The sequence below is a fragment of the Saccostrea cucullata genome, unplaced genomic scaffold (genome assembly GCF_032062105.1).
Source record: "Saccostrea cucullata isolate Sc308-1 unplaced genomic scaffold, CSIRO_AGI_Scuc_v1 ctg1755, whole genome shotgun sequence".
Lineage (NCBI taxonomy): Eukaryota > Metazoa > Mollusca > Bivalvia > Ostreida > Ostreidae > Saccostrea > Saccostrea cuccullata.
The window spans coordinates 63596-80182 of NW_026920756.1; the positions used below are offsets into that span (position 1 = coordinate 63596).

General features: G+C 32.4%; 1 protein-coding gene and 1 pseudogene across 1 annotated transcript in view; both read left to right on the plus strand.

Annotated features, from left to right (window-relative positions):
- The window catches only part of LOC134256990 (CD209 antigen-like protein C), a 65659-nt gene extending 50011 nt beyond the window's left edge, over positions 1-15648 (plus strand). Inside the window, exons 3-4 of the mRNA XM_062739656.1 lie at positions 15082-15169; positions 15431-15648. Of these exons, the coding sequence (XP_062595640.1) occupies positions 15082-15169; positions 15431-15648 (306 nt within the window). The remainder of the gene's footprint in view (positions 1-15081; positions 15170-15430) is intronic.
- On the plus strand, positions 9612-10846 carry LOC134256980 (uncharacterized; annotated as a pseudogene).
- Positions 15649-16587: the final 939 nt, after the last annotated feature.

The window sequence follows — 16587 nt, forward strand, 5'->3', positions numbered from 1 at the left end:
CGAGAAAACTTTGTATGTTTCTCATCAATTACCAGAAACAAACGCAACTCTTTGGATCTTTCCATTGTCATTCCAGTCCTTGTGCTGATATAAATATATGTTGTACAGTTAACGCAGTCCGACGTTAACGTTGATATGTGCAGAGTATGCTTTTTGTTAAGGTGGCGATGTAACACCCCATAGCATATTTTGTTAAATGTGATAATACTGTTTTTCCAGCCTCTTTAATGTACTAAGGAAATAGTTTTTCATAAAACTTAAATACAGTACAGGCCACGAGTTTTCCGCAAAAAAACATGGGGCCCCGTGGACCGCAAGTCCACGCTTTAGCGTGGACGTCGAACCTTGTCGGCGTCTTTGAAATCAGCGTGTCTGTGCACCGTGTAACACGGTGTGTCACAGTTCTGATTATATTCTCATTGCCCTTATTTAATAAAATTAAATCAACTTTCTTTCGAAATATTTGCCATAAATTAATACATATTATTATATTGGTAATTTATCGCATACAGATAATCAAACTAATAAGATGCCTGAAGATTTAATAACAACGTACTCGTGTCCAGCAAAAAAAAAATATACAATCACGTTTCAAGTTTAATCCTAATTATATTAGTCATTAAAAGTTCAATAGACTATTATTATATTACACTAAGAGGAAACACACTTTCATAAATGAATTACTTAATTGTCTCTACTTTCGATTTTGATTTTAACTGTGTTCAATTAAGTCGTTGATACAAGATCGTTTTTCCCTTCGTATTACATATCAGATGCGTGATTATACTAAGTGAATTAATTATTTTGTAAGAATTTTAAATGTGCATGTACTGTGTCTAGATTATTTAAAAAAAATACGTATCAGACTAACACATTAATTCTGCTCTTTGATACCGATACCGATACTCGGCGAATCATTGGACAGGTTCAGATGAGGATTATTGCATTTAGACTAACACTAAAAATCTGTAATTATGTAAAATATGGAGATAAATATTGAATGCGGTAAACTCGAAAATCTACTGAACAGGCAAAGATGATAATCTGAATAATTTCATTAATTAAAATAGTGATAAACTTTATTAGTAAACACGCTGAATACAAAAATCACAGCCGAATTTTTGGCAAATGAAATGTGCAAACTTCAGTACGAATATTACTTCATTCTGAAATATATCGTGTGAAAAGAAGAAAAAACGGTTTGAGAAAACATAGACATTTAGCGATTTTTAAAAATGCCCCCTCCCCGTCTTCTAGAAAGCGATACGAATCAGCTGGTTAAAACTTTATCAGAAGTCTGCAAATTTATGTTATGTTTTTTTTTAAATCTTAATCTACGGGATATATTCTTATTTGTGTCTGAAAAAGGATAAATAAGTCAACAAATAAATGTAAGTTTATAATTGTTGTTGTAGTGAAACCTGGAAGGTGAATTTCGCATGATATCAGTTGAGTGTGTTACATGTTATACACTGGCTGTGGTTAGAGCTAAAGAATTTGAAAGGTGTGATAAACATACGGCGCCCCTGGCCCACCGGCAGAGACCCAATATATTTTTTTAACAGATGTGAACTCGGAACTGACCATAAGATTGTTTCAAATCACAAGAGAAATTCTTTCCGCGTAAACAGACTTTCAAGATCACCTAGCGTCATGGTATTTTGATTGGCAGGTGATGCATGAGAAATTTGTGCGTACAGCATATACAAAGAACGCATTAATTGCATTAAATGGGTTGAATATGAACAAAAGTTGTGGCAATTAAATAGAAATATAGAATGATTAATTGTGACCTTCTTAACTTAAATAAAACGAAGAATTAAAAAAAAAAATACACACTATACCCAGCAGGCACGCAACGTTGTTTCAACGTTGAAAGGAGGTGGAATATAGGTTGCAACGTTAATCAACTATATTTCAGCGTTGTTTCAACGTTGAGGTTTCAACGTTGAATCTTCAACTTTTTTCAACGTTGAAACAACGTTGAAGCTGCAACATATTTTCAACGTTGAATGTTCGTCGATATTTCAACGTTGAAACAACGTTGAGGCTGCAACATATTTTCAACGTTGAATGTTCGTCGATATTTCAACGTTGAAACAACGTTGAAGCTGCAACATATTCTCAACGTTGAATGTCCGTCGATATTCAACGTTGAAACAACGTTGAAGATTCAACATGTTTTCAACGTTGAGTATTTTCTGATATTGTAGAGGTAAAACAAGGTTTAAATGTCATTTGATTTCAACGTTGAAACAACGTGGAAGATGCAACATATTTTCAACTTTAGGAAAGTTAGGAAAATTTAACGTTGAAACAACGGGTTACAAGTATTGAGCACTTTAGTTTTTAAGTTCAAAATATAAAGGTGTCTTTAAATTCTAATCCATGCGATTTTTCGCAATATACACACAGCTGTATGCATTGTTAGAAAATATTATGTATATAATAATCATACTTAATAAATGAAACGCATGCATTATAAATTGATTTACTCAAAAGAGTTGTGCCAATAGCTAGTACCATTAAAAAATTTTAAATATGAGTTTATATGAACCATGGCATCTACATTTAACGCTTCATTATAGTTATTTTTCAAAAAAGGTTTGCTTTTTTTTTTTAATAAATTGTGAATGCTATTTTTTTGACATATTTATAAAATATGTTCAATATAAGCTTTTAATAAATAATAACATCTTTATCCAACATCTCATTGTAATTCCATGTTACTCTAGAACTAATAAAAATAATTATTCCGAATTAATTAATGTTCTTAAAATTAGACTCATATGGATCCGTGCCGTATACTATAGTACTCTTGCGCAGATTATACGTATACAGAGCGAATCTAATAAGTCTTATTTTTATTAAATTGTGCTTTTTGTTGTGTGTATTAATTCTATAATCTTTCTTTTCACAAAATATAAAAAAATTCAAATAAACACATAAGAATTTTCACACTGACAATTAACCCCGGTCAAGTTGCATTACTTAAGATCCACTCCCCAAAAACCTTCGAGATATCAGATAAGGAGTGCCTCTCGCTTAGTTGGTCAGTTTCAGTGTCAGGATAACCTTGTTATGCAATTTTCTTGCTGGGCAGAGTATAGCTGTTTGCAGCTTATCTAGGTCAAAATTTGAATTCAACTGATGGACAAGAAGTGCGCGTCTCCTTGCTGTTCATATTTAATGTGTTTTTCAAGCTATGTACACAAGGATTTAGGCTGGAGTATCAACTTCTGCTCAGTAAGTATTATTTCCTTTTCATGAATTTAAGAAATTAAGTTTTTTTAGTATCTGTTCATCATTTAATTCTTGTTTTATAAGTATATATGAAATCTGCGTGAAGTGCACATCCTTGGTCAGTGTATTATGTGTTTTGTTGATATTCATTTGGTTATGAAATATAAGCTAGTATACTAATATATTATACAATTTAACTAATTGTAGTTCGTCGTAGGGTTCAATCAACCAGTGGTGCAGGGAATTAATTGTATATATAATCAGCCTTGATTGCATCAGATTCTTCGCCCGTGAGAATTATACTAAGGAATGCAACATTTTGTAAGTACACTATATATGTATGTCTATAACATTTTTCTTTAGTTATAATTATTTATAAGCATACTCATACGAATTTTAACATGAAGTCAACTATAATTCTTTTAATCATGTTAATTAAATCAAAGTACCGAAATATATTCCTTTGTCTATTTTTTTAAATTCATGTATATTTATTTTTATCGTTTGAAATAACGTGTTACGTACATTTTATCGAACAAATGGCTTTAACATCTTTATTTCTTTTATCAATAGGCTTTTGCTTTAGAGGGTGGATTCTCCTGTTCATTTCTTTCATTCGTTGGATTTAACTATATGCTTGATTAAAATCAATGGATCCGCCACTTTGTGGAACTAAGTAGTGTAAGGCAGACGCGTACTTTGAAGGCAGGCGCGTTCTTTGAAGGACCTGGATGTGATTACTGTGACCCAATTTTCACAAGGAATATAAATTTTGCCAAGCATTGATTTTTTAGATTCAGTGATTGAATCCGAATTTGTGTTTGTCTTAAAAAACATGTAAAATAAATTCTCTCACAATCATAATACTAGATCACAACTTCTATAAATATTACGCAACTTGAATAAATTTTTTTTATTAGATTTGAAATGTATTTGTTTATAAAGCAAAATGTAATATGAATTCAACGTGATTTCAACCAAATATCAACGTTTGTACAACTGAAAAATTTCAACCAAATCTCAACTTAATTTCGACTAATGTTCACTTTTATTCAATGTTGATATTTGACGTTGAAACAACGTTGAAGCTTCAACGTTGCCTCAACTTTCATTTGCAACCAAAAATCAACCATAAATCAACCAAAAATTCAACCCATTTTCAACGTTTATTCAACGTTGAAAATTGACGTTGAAACAACGTCATGTCTCAACGTTGCCTCAACTTTCATATGCAACCAAAATTCAACGTTGATTCAACGTTGAAGTGCAACGTTGATTCAACGTTGAATCAACGTTGAAATGCCTGCTGGGTATATATGTTAAAAGGGGGTTGTATGAGTCTCTCTTTCTCTCTCTCTCTCTGGTGTTGCTCTTTATACACTTTACAAGAAAAGAAAAACTTATTGAAATAACTACTTACACTGAAAGGATTTTAAAAACACAACGTAGTGCATGCTACTCTATGAAAATAATGTTTGCTGTTACTAGAAATACGCTTTGAAATTATTGCATCTGCTAACGATTTTCGCATCCACATTCAGAATAATTCAAGATGAACAAATTAAATGTATTTTAATAAGGAATATACATAATAATGCTTGGATCGTACACTAGTGCTGTACATGTTAAAACCATGAACATAGATACAGTTCTGATTTAATTTTATACTGTACTATACAGTGTATATGACACGAATGCAGCTCGACGCCATTTCGTCTTCATTGTTACATGAACACATGAGATTAAATTATTCATTTAAAATAAAATTCATAATTTTGATTTAATTTGATTTAATTTGTAACGTGGATGAATAATTTTACTAACATAAATTTCTAGACACACAGTTAATTCAAATAAAAATCATTCATTTTTTTTTTACCGATATCTAATCTCAATATCATGCGTGTCATTCGAAGTCCAATATCTGGTAGAATAAAAACGATTATTTTATATACATACTCGTAAACCAAAGTTGTTATCAAAATTTATTATCAATTTTTTATGAGAAACAAACGATTTTGTCTGTAATACTATTTACACGGTGCAGCTTGGAGGGGAATTTTCTGGACACGGTGCGACACGGTGGACACTAGCTGAGATTTTTTCAGACACGGTGCGGCACGGTGTGCCTACCTGTATATTTCAAATCCACACACACCGTGCTACACCGTGTACACGGTGTAACACAGAGCGTTTCACACGGTGTTTTTTCCACCGAGAGTTGCGGAAAACTCGTGGCCTGTACTGTACGTTCATGTGGCTTTTATTTAAATAATTTTTGCAGAGTATGTTCTATGCAACATTGTTTAATAGGGGGACTGTTGCATGCTTTTTGATAAGGCATATTATGTATGTTTTTGCATAGGCTTTTATGTGTATTTCTATTTGCGTATTGTCATTTTTGCTCAATAAATGTTCTTATTGCAGCCCGGAGGACCGGGCTGCTCTATACATATAAGTTTAAGTGTTGGTATATGGGGATTGGGATGGGAGTTGTTATTTAGAATTAAAGGTTTTCTAAAAATTGAAAAGATTGTTAATCAGAATGTTCTTTCTGTTTATAAATTACGAGATATATAATATATTTTCTTTCATAAAGTGAATCCGTAAATAGATATACGTTTTCGTATTTAATATATAAAGTTGTTTTTCATTTACTACGACAGGTCCCTTTTTTTAGAACATCGAATTTTACTTCTCGGATGAAAACGTACTCTGCACAGTTCGTGTTTTATATTCTAAAATTGAAAATTAATACATTTTTAAATATAGGTGATGCGCTAGTCTAACTTCAATTTATATCTTATGCAGCAAACACTTACTTGAGGAATTGATCAAGTTTAAAATGGTATCGTTAATTGATTGATTTTTATCCGACTAAAAGTTTTCAAAATATTCGCGACTATCATCTCCATCAATTAGACGCATGCCTTTTCGCACATATCGACGCGGTTTGATGATCAAGACTCATTTTCATTGTATACTTTATATATTTCCCGGGCGACAGTTGATGGTTGCATCAATGTTTTCTTGTTTCTATTGAGGAGGTATTCTCTTTCTACCTATGAGTGGTAGATAGATTGGCACAAAGTATATCTATTCTTATCTGATGATATTTTTGTAAATTCATGTTTCAAACTACGCACAACCGTCCGAGGTATTTCTTTTAAATTCTACATTCTCATGTAATTGAAAAAAAGATAAACTGTAACCAACCATACTGTTTTTAAATGATCAAGATTTACAGAATTTTACTTGAATTAAAGACAAAAAAGGTACATTAATACATGGGAAATGTGTAGCTACAGAATGCTCTCTTGCCTTTGATGATAAATTCAAGTGACAAGTAGAAAACATTAACTTGTTTAGAACTCAAGAGTCCCTTTAAAAAAAAACATTCCAAACCATAGTTAGTCGTGGATTTAATGTGTTTATTTTCCATGTAATAAACTTAACTTGTCTACGTAGAAATACTATAAAATACAAATTGAATCTAAAGCTGTCATAGAAAAAATGATAAAAAATTGAGAAATTTTAATTGAATACATTTTAGTCGGTGTTATCTTCTGAGAGTCAGCATGATTCAAAATCGATATGTCCCATTAACATACTTGATTTGCTACTCTTTGTTACATTAGTCCTTTGGTATTTTGAATTCAAAGTTATAAACAATGAATACTACAGGATGATTTCTAATTTGAAATGGTTTACATTATAGAAGGAAATATTTTGCCAAAAGTATAAATGGACATAATATTGCGGGCAATATTCATCGAAATGACATGCTATCTCATTAAGATACATAAATTATTTATCTGAACGACTAGAAAGCACTTGCCTACTCTTGTATTCCATTTAGTGTCGGTAGTCTAGTGGTGCCGGACTCCAAACCGAAAGGTTGTGAGTTCGAATCCTGGCCGTGGCAAGTCGACGTTGTGTACATGGGAAATACACTTTACACGAATTTCCTCATACCATCCAAGTGTAAAAGGGGCACCTGGCTATAGACAGTGAAAGATATTGACAGAATGTTAGTGTTCTAGCGCCTTAACTGCAGCTTGCACTGAGACAGAGTCTTGATTGTTATGGTCTGCTAGGGTAATAATGTATTGTAAAGCGCCTTGAGTAGCATTATGCTAGAAAGGCGCTATATAAAAACAATATTGAATCATCATTTGTTCAATATATATATATATATATTGCTACAATGTGCATATTGTAGGCAAGCAGAACTACTTTAGTCTTCTATGTGGTGGTATGTATAAAGAAAAAAAACTGAACATTACATGAACACGCCCACCTTATGATTTAAACATATTTAAAACAAAATTAGATAACCTAATTCTCTTTTAACATTGTATCAATCTTATGACACATATCTTAAATTAAGTGAAAAATAAAATAAAATATTTCTTTACTTATTTATTTGCAATCTATATTAGATTAAAATTTGTTAACTCTGAGGACTTATGAACAGGTCAACAAATGCAGAAAGTCTTACTTTAATCAACAGTTTGTAAAAGTCTGCATGTCAAGCCTGAATTTATTTTGATTTATTTTGAACAATGCAGACATTACAAAAATTAAAAGAATTTAATTGCCCAATCATCTCTAATTTACGTTTCAAATCTGAGTATTTCAGTGCTTATTTTAGCATGAAGTCAAACCTAATGACAATACAATTTAATTTACCGGTTTAAACAATATGAAAAAATCCTTTGTTTAATAATTCTTTCTAGGGATAAAATGATGTTTCATTACGATTCATTTCATGGAAGAAAATGGAGATAATGGCGCATATTTAACTGGTCGAGGAAACTACATTATATGGATATTGTTGCGATTGCGCACAGAGGCGCTCACAGCAAACAATTGTCCAATCCAGTGAATGAGCCGAAAAGCATAATGGTCTAATACATTTATTTTTACTACAAACACTTGGGTCAGGGAATTTAGGACGCGATTTCAAACGACTGAAGGAAAGTCAGCTAACATTGTTTTTTGAAATATGTTATAAAAGATAAGAAGATTAGGCACTTATTAGGATTCCCAATGCTCACATTAACATACAAAGTAAGTTTTCCTTGTTAAATATTACTTTGAAAAACCGCTCACAAAGTCTTCACAAGTAGATAAGATTCAAGTTCTTTACATGTAACTCGATATTCGTTAATTTGCCATGTTACTGGTTAAATTATTACGTTGTTGCTCAGTTATTTGTGACTAGAAATTAAAAGTTGCATTTTATCAACCAAAAAAAAAAAAAAAAGAAGAATTCCTAAGTTGCACTTGTTTATTATTTACCTGTTACATAAACCCTTATGCACATTGATCATAGAACGTGAGTAACATATATATTTCAAAGTGGAATACGTTGGAAACGTTGACAATACTTGAGCACAACTCAAAGTTGAGTGTTTTTGGACCAAGGAATAGTCAATTGAAATTGACTTTTCACTGGCAGCACAGGGAAAGCTGTCAACAAACGGACTTGAACAATGGAGTGGAAACCCCCCTAATTTTTATCATTGTAAATCATTTGTATATAAATGTGAGCATGGAATTAGTAGATAATGATGCTCAAATTGTATTAAATGTGTAAAATGCTTGTAAAAATGCATCACGTTTTTTCGAGAGCGATTTTAAAAATTGTCCTTTTAGAAACACACGTGTAGTATTTTTGTAGTAAACCATAATGCAACTCATTGCATGAGCTGATTGGTCGATTTGTCAGTCACGTTGGTTCCTTACTTATTAACATGTAAATTTAATTCGACGTCACAGAAAATAGTCTTCTCGACCTGTTAAAGCGCAGTCTAAAAATAGGTGCAATTATCTTTGTGAACATTTGTATTTCTAATTCCGGCTGTACTTCCCGGAATAATCCGGGTTGCGCATACGCTTTTCTTCAGTAGGATTATCACTGGGTATATAATAGACGAAGTAACGTCATATCTTTCTTTCTAATCCAGCAGCCAAACAAATTGGCAGGTTCAAATCGATGTAGTAAAAATTTGAAATATTTGGTCTTAAGCCGAATTTTTTTCTGGACATTAATGGCGCATTTGCGCATTGATAATGTTAGCTAATAAATAGTTTAATACTTCAGGCGTCCGATATTACATATTTTATTCGGATTTCAAGTATACAATCTCGTAAATTCTCAAGGCTTAGTACCATTTTGATTTCTTAGCATTAAAGCTTTAAAGAAAATAAATCATTAAAGATAAACCTTATCACCGTGTTAATATCACCAAACCAATAGGCCTAGACATAGGCCTACAGATGTGGTTAGGAAGGAGACCCTCCAGATTTTCCAGATAGTTCAGGGGCTGCCTCATTAGGATGTGGCGCCTACTTTAGAGACAATGGGCTTATTTTTAATGGCCAACTTGTTAGGTTGGTACACCGATTCTCAGAGACATAACTCTTTTGGAATTGGTACCAATTGTATTTGCTTTGCAATCAGGGCTAAAGGGCTTCAAAATAAAAAAAATAATTTTACACATAGACAACCTAACTCTAGTTCACATTATTAATAAACAATCATCATCATCTGACAGAGTCATGTCCCTCATTAGACCACTTATGCTTGTCACCTTAAAGAACAATATACAGTTAAATGCTCAACATATCCTTGTCACACATAATGCTATAGCTGATGCAACATCTCGTCAACAGTGGCGCAGATTCAGGTTCCTAGCCCCAACAGCAGAACACCAACCCCGGACAATTCAAGCTTCCTTCCACCGTGTGCTTTCACAGATGAAATTAACTGCCTATTCATGTCATCATAAGAAAGCAACACAAGGCCTATCGTATTCAGAGGGTTTGCAAGCATTTGATTAATTTAGATTAACTAAAGAATTGTGTATTTTGTAGCCAATACCAAGCCAACATATCTTCATGTTTATAGCATATTTATCAATTAATGGGTTAAAGTAAGCCACACCAAGGGCATATTTATCCACAATCGCCTTTCAGTGCAAACTTTTAGGGGGTATTGACCCCAACAAGCATGTCTTGGTTGGTAAACTCTTGGAGGGTTTTAAAAGGGCAAACCGTGAAAGAGACACCCGTATGCCCATTACTTTGGACATTCTTAATCGAATTCTAGATAAGCTACATGTACATGTAGTTTGTCACGATTCCTACGAAACTAACTTATTTGCAGCTGCTTTTTCACTGGCTTTCCATGCCTTGTTAAGAGTAGGGGAATATACTCTTTCTAAAGGAAATTCAAGCAGTAAAATTATTCAAGTCGAACATCTGGTGATTCAAATTCGGTAATAAATTTGCTTATCAGATATTCAAAAACTGACCAATATAATGTGTAGGAACATCACTGACCATTAATGCTACTAAACAATTATCCTGCCCAATTAAAGCAATGAGTAGATATCTACAGATACGTCCAAGCGTCCCAGGCCCGCTCTTCTGTCATTTCTCTGGCAAAACCCCAACTCGTTTCCAGTTTTCCGCTGTATTATCAAAAACTTTAAACATATTTGGCATAGATAGTAAGCGTTATAAATCAAATTCCTTCGGAATAGGGGCCGCAACAATGTTAGCCCAACAGGGAACATGGGAAGATGCTATATAAGCTTCAGGTCTTTGGCGCTCGCACACTTATAAATCTGACATCAGGTAAGGCTTAATAAGTACAAATCCCTTCCCCAACATTCAACCATACACATGTCCCTAGGTTAATTGGTTATTTAACATTTTACCTGTATTGAGATTATTTTACAATGCTTATTTGGGTGGCTATTTACATAATGCTGATACAATCAAGTGGTTCAGAGCCAGTAAACGTGTGGATCCTAGGATTTTCCATCATCAAGAGGGCTGCAGTCACTGCCACCTGTAGGACGGGTGGCATGAACCTTTCCATACAACAAACAAACATTAAGTGGCAAGGTTACATCGGCATGAAACTTTTGCATCTCCCTAATCTCAAGTATTCAAAGAATTTAAATCTAGAAAACGCCCTGTGAATTATCATTATTCATTGTGATACTAACAATATACAATGTAGGTTCATCACAGTTAAGGTGCCTGCTATGTTTTTAATCAAACACATACTGTGTGAATGTAAAGTTTTATTTTCTAATGCTAAACTAGTTTGGTCTTGCACCCTTACTAGAAGAGTGTGGCGTTTTACTTCAAATATTCGCTCTATAGATAAAGTCAGAACAAGATTAGACAGAGTGGCAATTAGAACAACAGCTCCATTCGGGGGGGAGGGGGTCATTTATTAAAAATCCACAGTTAGACAGCAGCTTTGCACACCTATTGTCACTTGTCACCTGTAGGAAGCGATTTGTTCCTGAACAACATACAAGGAGCAATAGAACATTTTTTTATGTTGTCATTTAAATAAGTATGAGCCATATTGATTTTCTGGGGAAGGGAATGGTCAGCGGTGACAGTTTGAGGTGGGTTGCCGACTCCTTCACCAATATGTGGATCACTCATTGGTGTCGGATGCACTTGCATGCCCACCTCAAATGGATGTGTCAACCTGTGGCGCTATTTGAACAATTTGTCGTAGCGCTGTTTGCGCAATTTATTGCATCTTATAGATTTCAACATATATTTGAACAATTGTGTAATGCATCGCTAATTCAGTTTATATCTAATGTTAATTGGATTTTCCCGTTAAACAACTTTAGGACTGAAAATTTATCACATTTGATGGGATATTGGCCCATATTGTACATTTAAATTTGATAACTTTGTCAATGGGATATTAACCCACTGTGTATCACATGTTATTTTTGTTGCATTGTGCATTTGTGAACTTACTACCCAGTGCACAATTCAGCCCGTTTGGGGTCGTCACTTGTATTGTTCATTGTTTGGGGACGACCATGCGGCCGCCCCAAAGATTCACTGCGACCAGATACGCCAATATTCAATAAATTCAATCTTTACAAAAAAGGAGTGGTGTTAATTCTTTCTTAGATCTAAGATAATGAAGAGTATTCAATCTCAAAGTCCTCAAAACAATACAGAAAAGGAGCAGAGCAAACACGGACCTCCGAAACATCAATGGTGGGAATAGGTGCCATGGAGGAGAGAGCATTCCCTGCTGATCGGTTACACTCATCGTGTGCTCCTTGTCATGATCAGGAAATAACGGTAAAAATCCATCCTCAATTCAGTGCATAAATAATGGACTAACAATTAGTATAAAGCAAGGTCGTTCAGCATTTGACTCGATGATAAATTGTATTTGCTGACAAGGTCATTGTATCTACCACAGAACTTAGAATTTAAACGAGACTGTTGATGTTCTTTTATCTTTGTACTAATAACGATTAAACAAAATAGCATTACAATTTTATGAAAACTTCAATGAAGAAAGATATCAAATATTAATATTGAAAAGAAATCTGCACATCAAAAAAAAAAAAAAATGATAGCACGCAAACTAAACAACAGATGGTGAGTACAACATTAAATCATAACTGATATGATTCAATTGTCAACATTTGGAGGTATTGATTTTATTTTTTATTATAAAAACGTGAACCATTTATACATTTTCAGGAAGGAGGATGAAGATATTCTTTGAAGAAAATGCATTTCACAACTGAGTATTTACTTTTCTTGGTGATTTTCAGCTTTATAGCAGGTCAAATTCGCATGGGTATGTATATGCTAGAATACATGTAATGATCTGTTAGAGGAAGAAATGATCATTACAGAACGTTCATTACGAAAATACCTTTAAATAAGCATATTGACAATTTAAGTCATCATTTCTTAGCAGTACAATAAAATCTAAAAATTGAAAGTTATATTATAATTATTCTTATATTTTAAAATAGCTGAAGACAGAAAACTGATATCTGATCATGTAGAATACATGTATATAAAATGTACATCTTACTCAAAACATTGCCATTGTTAGGACTGTTTTAATTAGTTAAAAGGAAGAGTGAAGCGTTATGAATTTAGGACGATGTAAAAGCTCGATGTACTCCTTTTTCTTTTGAAAAGGCCTTGCTAGTCTTTAAATATGAATCAGATCAAGGATTAGAAAGGCAGTGGTGAATTCTTATTGCGCCTCAGAGTAAAGTGAATCGATATACACAATTACATTTACTTTATTTTTACACCAGTCTGACATTGAATGTGTACTTCTTTTCTAATAAATTTGTTATCTTTTATTGCTGCTTTTTAGCAAGAATAGAAAGTCAATTAAGCTTTTAAAAAAATAAATTGTTGAATGTATTTACGTCTTTTTAAGACAAAACTCGTATAATAAAATTATTTTCATTTATTTAATTTCAATCTTGTGTGATAAACGTTAATTAAATATCCATAGTTCCAATTATTATATATATAAATGTCGATATTGATTTTTCTTGTACATGTATTCATATTTTTGGTGCGATATAAATTTAAACTTTTTGTCTCATTCTTAATGTCTTCCTGAACACAATATGAATTTTTTTACCATGTTTTCCTGGATAATGTATAACCATGTTTTAACAAATACAAATTTAATTCAATATTAAAGTAGATATAAGAATTTTGATAAAAAAAAGTTACATGCAGACTGCAGAAAAAGCATCAGAATTTCAACAAAAAATTGAAAATATTCGTGGAAGTTACAAGATTTTCTCATTTGTCTGTCGAATTGTTTCTCTGTCAGTCTGACTACAAAAAAAACTCTTATCTTGATCGCGACATTGAATTGGAAACAAATAGTCTCATTTCATAAATACAGTGTACATTATCTGTGACAAGATTTATACCCTAATTCTTGATCTGTTACCCTTAATTTTAACCAAAAAAATTTCAAAAAGGAAAGGCAGAGCATTCAATATGACTTGTGTATCACCTGTGACAAGTTTAAACATACATGCCATGTTTTTTTAACCCATGGCCTTGGCCTTGAAGAATGATAAAGACTTTTAACATTGAAAACATCATTTGAATGTCAGAAGGACTATCATCTTTTGATTTTACCCTTATGACCTTGGTCCGGATGTTTGACTACATTTTCCAATATCTCAACATTGCTGATAATTTTTGAATGAGATATAATAAAATATTACATTTAGGATTTGCATATTTAGGCCATAATCGTTATTTTTATTTTAAGGGAAATACTGGGCAAGATACAATTCAAATTATTTGAATATAAGAAACAAGTTATAGTGCAATGATCAGTCATATATGTATTTACAATTTTTTGCACTAAAAGATAAATGGTGATTACTTTTTCAACTTTTTAGATAACATAAGAACTACCTGCTATAATGGATGGGTGCCTTACAAAAGAAGTTGTTATTTTTATTCAACATCCAGAGCTACATTTAAAGATGCAATGGTAAAAGTCGATATAAGGTTCTGATATGATTGTGCGAACAAAATAAATGACATGCATGATGTTTTCTAAGAAAACATCATTGAGTATTAATTTTCTCTGAATACCAATCAAGAAATTATAAATATCCTTTTGAGCATCAACCTTTACGTGAAAAGAAAAAAAAAACGCTTTCTTCCTTAATACGAATGTGATGTTATATTTATTAATAAGGTTTTAAAAGCATCTATCCCTATGAGCATTTCTTAGAGTAATATATTTTTTTGGAAATATTTATCATTAAAAGCGTAAACAAAACATTTATCAGTTCATGCATTTCTTATTCAACAGCTTTTTAGAAAGGAAGATGAAAAAGAGAATAACTTTAATTTATTAAATTCAAACATATTTATTAAATCTATTCAAGTTGACTCTTATTTTTACTTAAAAATCGTAATTTTATTCTTCTGTAAAGTAATGATCAAAATTAGAATAGTATTTGTTACATTGTATAGTCAGCATGTTATGGGATGGGCGCAGAAATGTTGGAACTACAAAATGCAATTGAAGAAAAATGGTTTGATCTCCAATTCCGACTACGAGGTATATTTTGTAATGTTGTGTAAAATTTACATGAACTAGAATTTTTAACGATGAAAAAAATGAATAATTATTTTTTTAAATGTTTAAAAATGAAATGAATATTTTATTTATATGAGCATTGTTTGTCAAAATTTGATGGACAAATATTTTCAATATAATTATGTTTACTATAAATGTTAAAGTCAAGACTACGTTTGAGTTAAGTTAAACAAACTTTTAGTTGATTTGTAACATTAAATGACGATTAATTGTCATGATAAGGTTATCAAGACCAGGTCTGGCTCGGTGCAAGTGATATCCAGCAAGAAGGAAAGTTTGTTTCTGTTTCAAATGCAGAGAGACTACATTACAGCCACTGGATAAGTGGGCAGCCAAATAACTCTGGAGGACTAGAACATTGTGCTACATATTGGATTCCAAAAAGAGGGATGAATGATTCACCATGCAATCTCAAGTTTAATTATGTCTGCAAAAAATAAAAATTGTTTTTGAACCAAAGATTTTATTGATTATGTACTCCTCACAAATTTGCTGTCATGTGAGAAAAAGATATTGCTTCATAAGAATAGTTAAAGTGTAGATTACTCAGGAGAATAATACATATAATACACAATCTTTATTACAATTGTCTGATATATTTCGCCTTTATACAAATTTTTACAATTTTGCAAAAATTCTTTCATTTTCTTTTTCGATATATCTTTTAGCAATTGCTTTTACTTACAATGCTCTGTCCAATTTTTTTTTTACTAATAGAGCTTATGTTTATTGCAAGAGAAATATTTCCAAACCTTACAAATTTAAAGAGAAACATGTCATTCTTACAATTCTATACAGGAATAACACCTACTTGATTAGAATATTGCTCAAAAAAGTAGGTGGCGTTCAAACGGAAAGTAAAAATACCTGGATCATATAAGTATCGGAAAAGGGTTTCTATAAAGAAAATAAGAAAGTTTTAGTATTTCTGACCAGAACTGGTGATAGGACGTTTAAAAGAGACATATAAGCTCTGACAAATGCTCCAGAGCGTTAGGGATGCTTGAAGCTTGCAAAACGTAACGTCACACTGCATAAGACTTCATGTTTCCTAAGGCGTAATTAACCTTTTATTACGTGTCACAGAAAGCTTACGTTGGGACGTCAAAGAAGTACGACCGTCCATGGGGACCGTTTTTTGGTCAATTTTGTAAAGAGACACTGCCTTAAAAGTATTTAAAAGTTCGATTCTTAGCTTCAGAGAGCATGGGGTAGACTTATTTCAACTGAAACAGTTCACAACTGACTTCGTTAAGCAAATCTCTAGACTTGCTGACCAGCAGTTTGTCATGTATTAAAAATAGGACGTAAATGCTCGGTCTCATAGAAACCTTTTCATTCCGGTAATTATTTTTCTGATATAATTCGTCTCTTCTGGA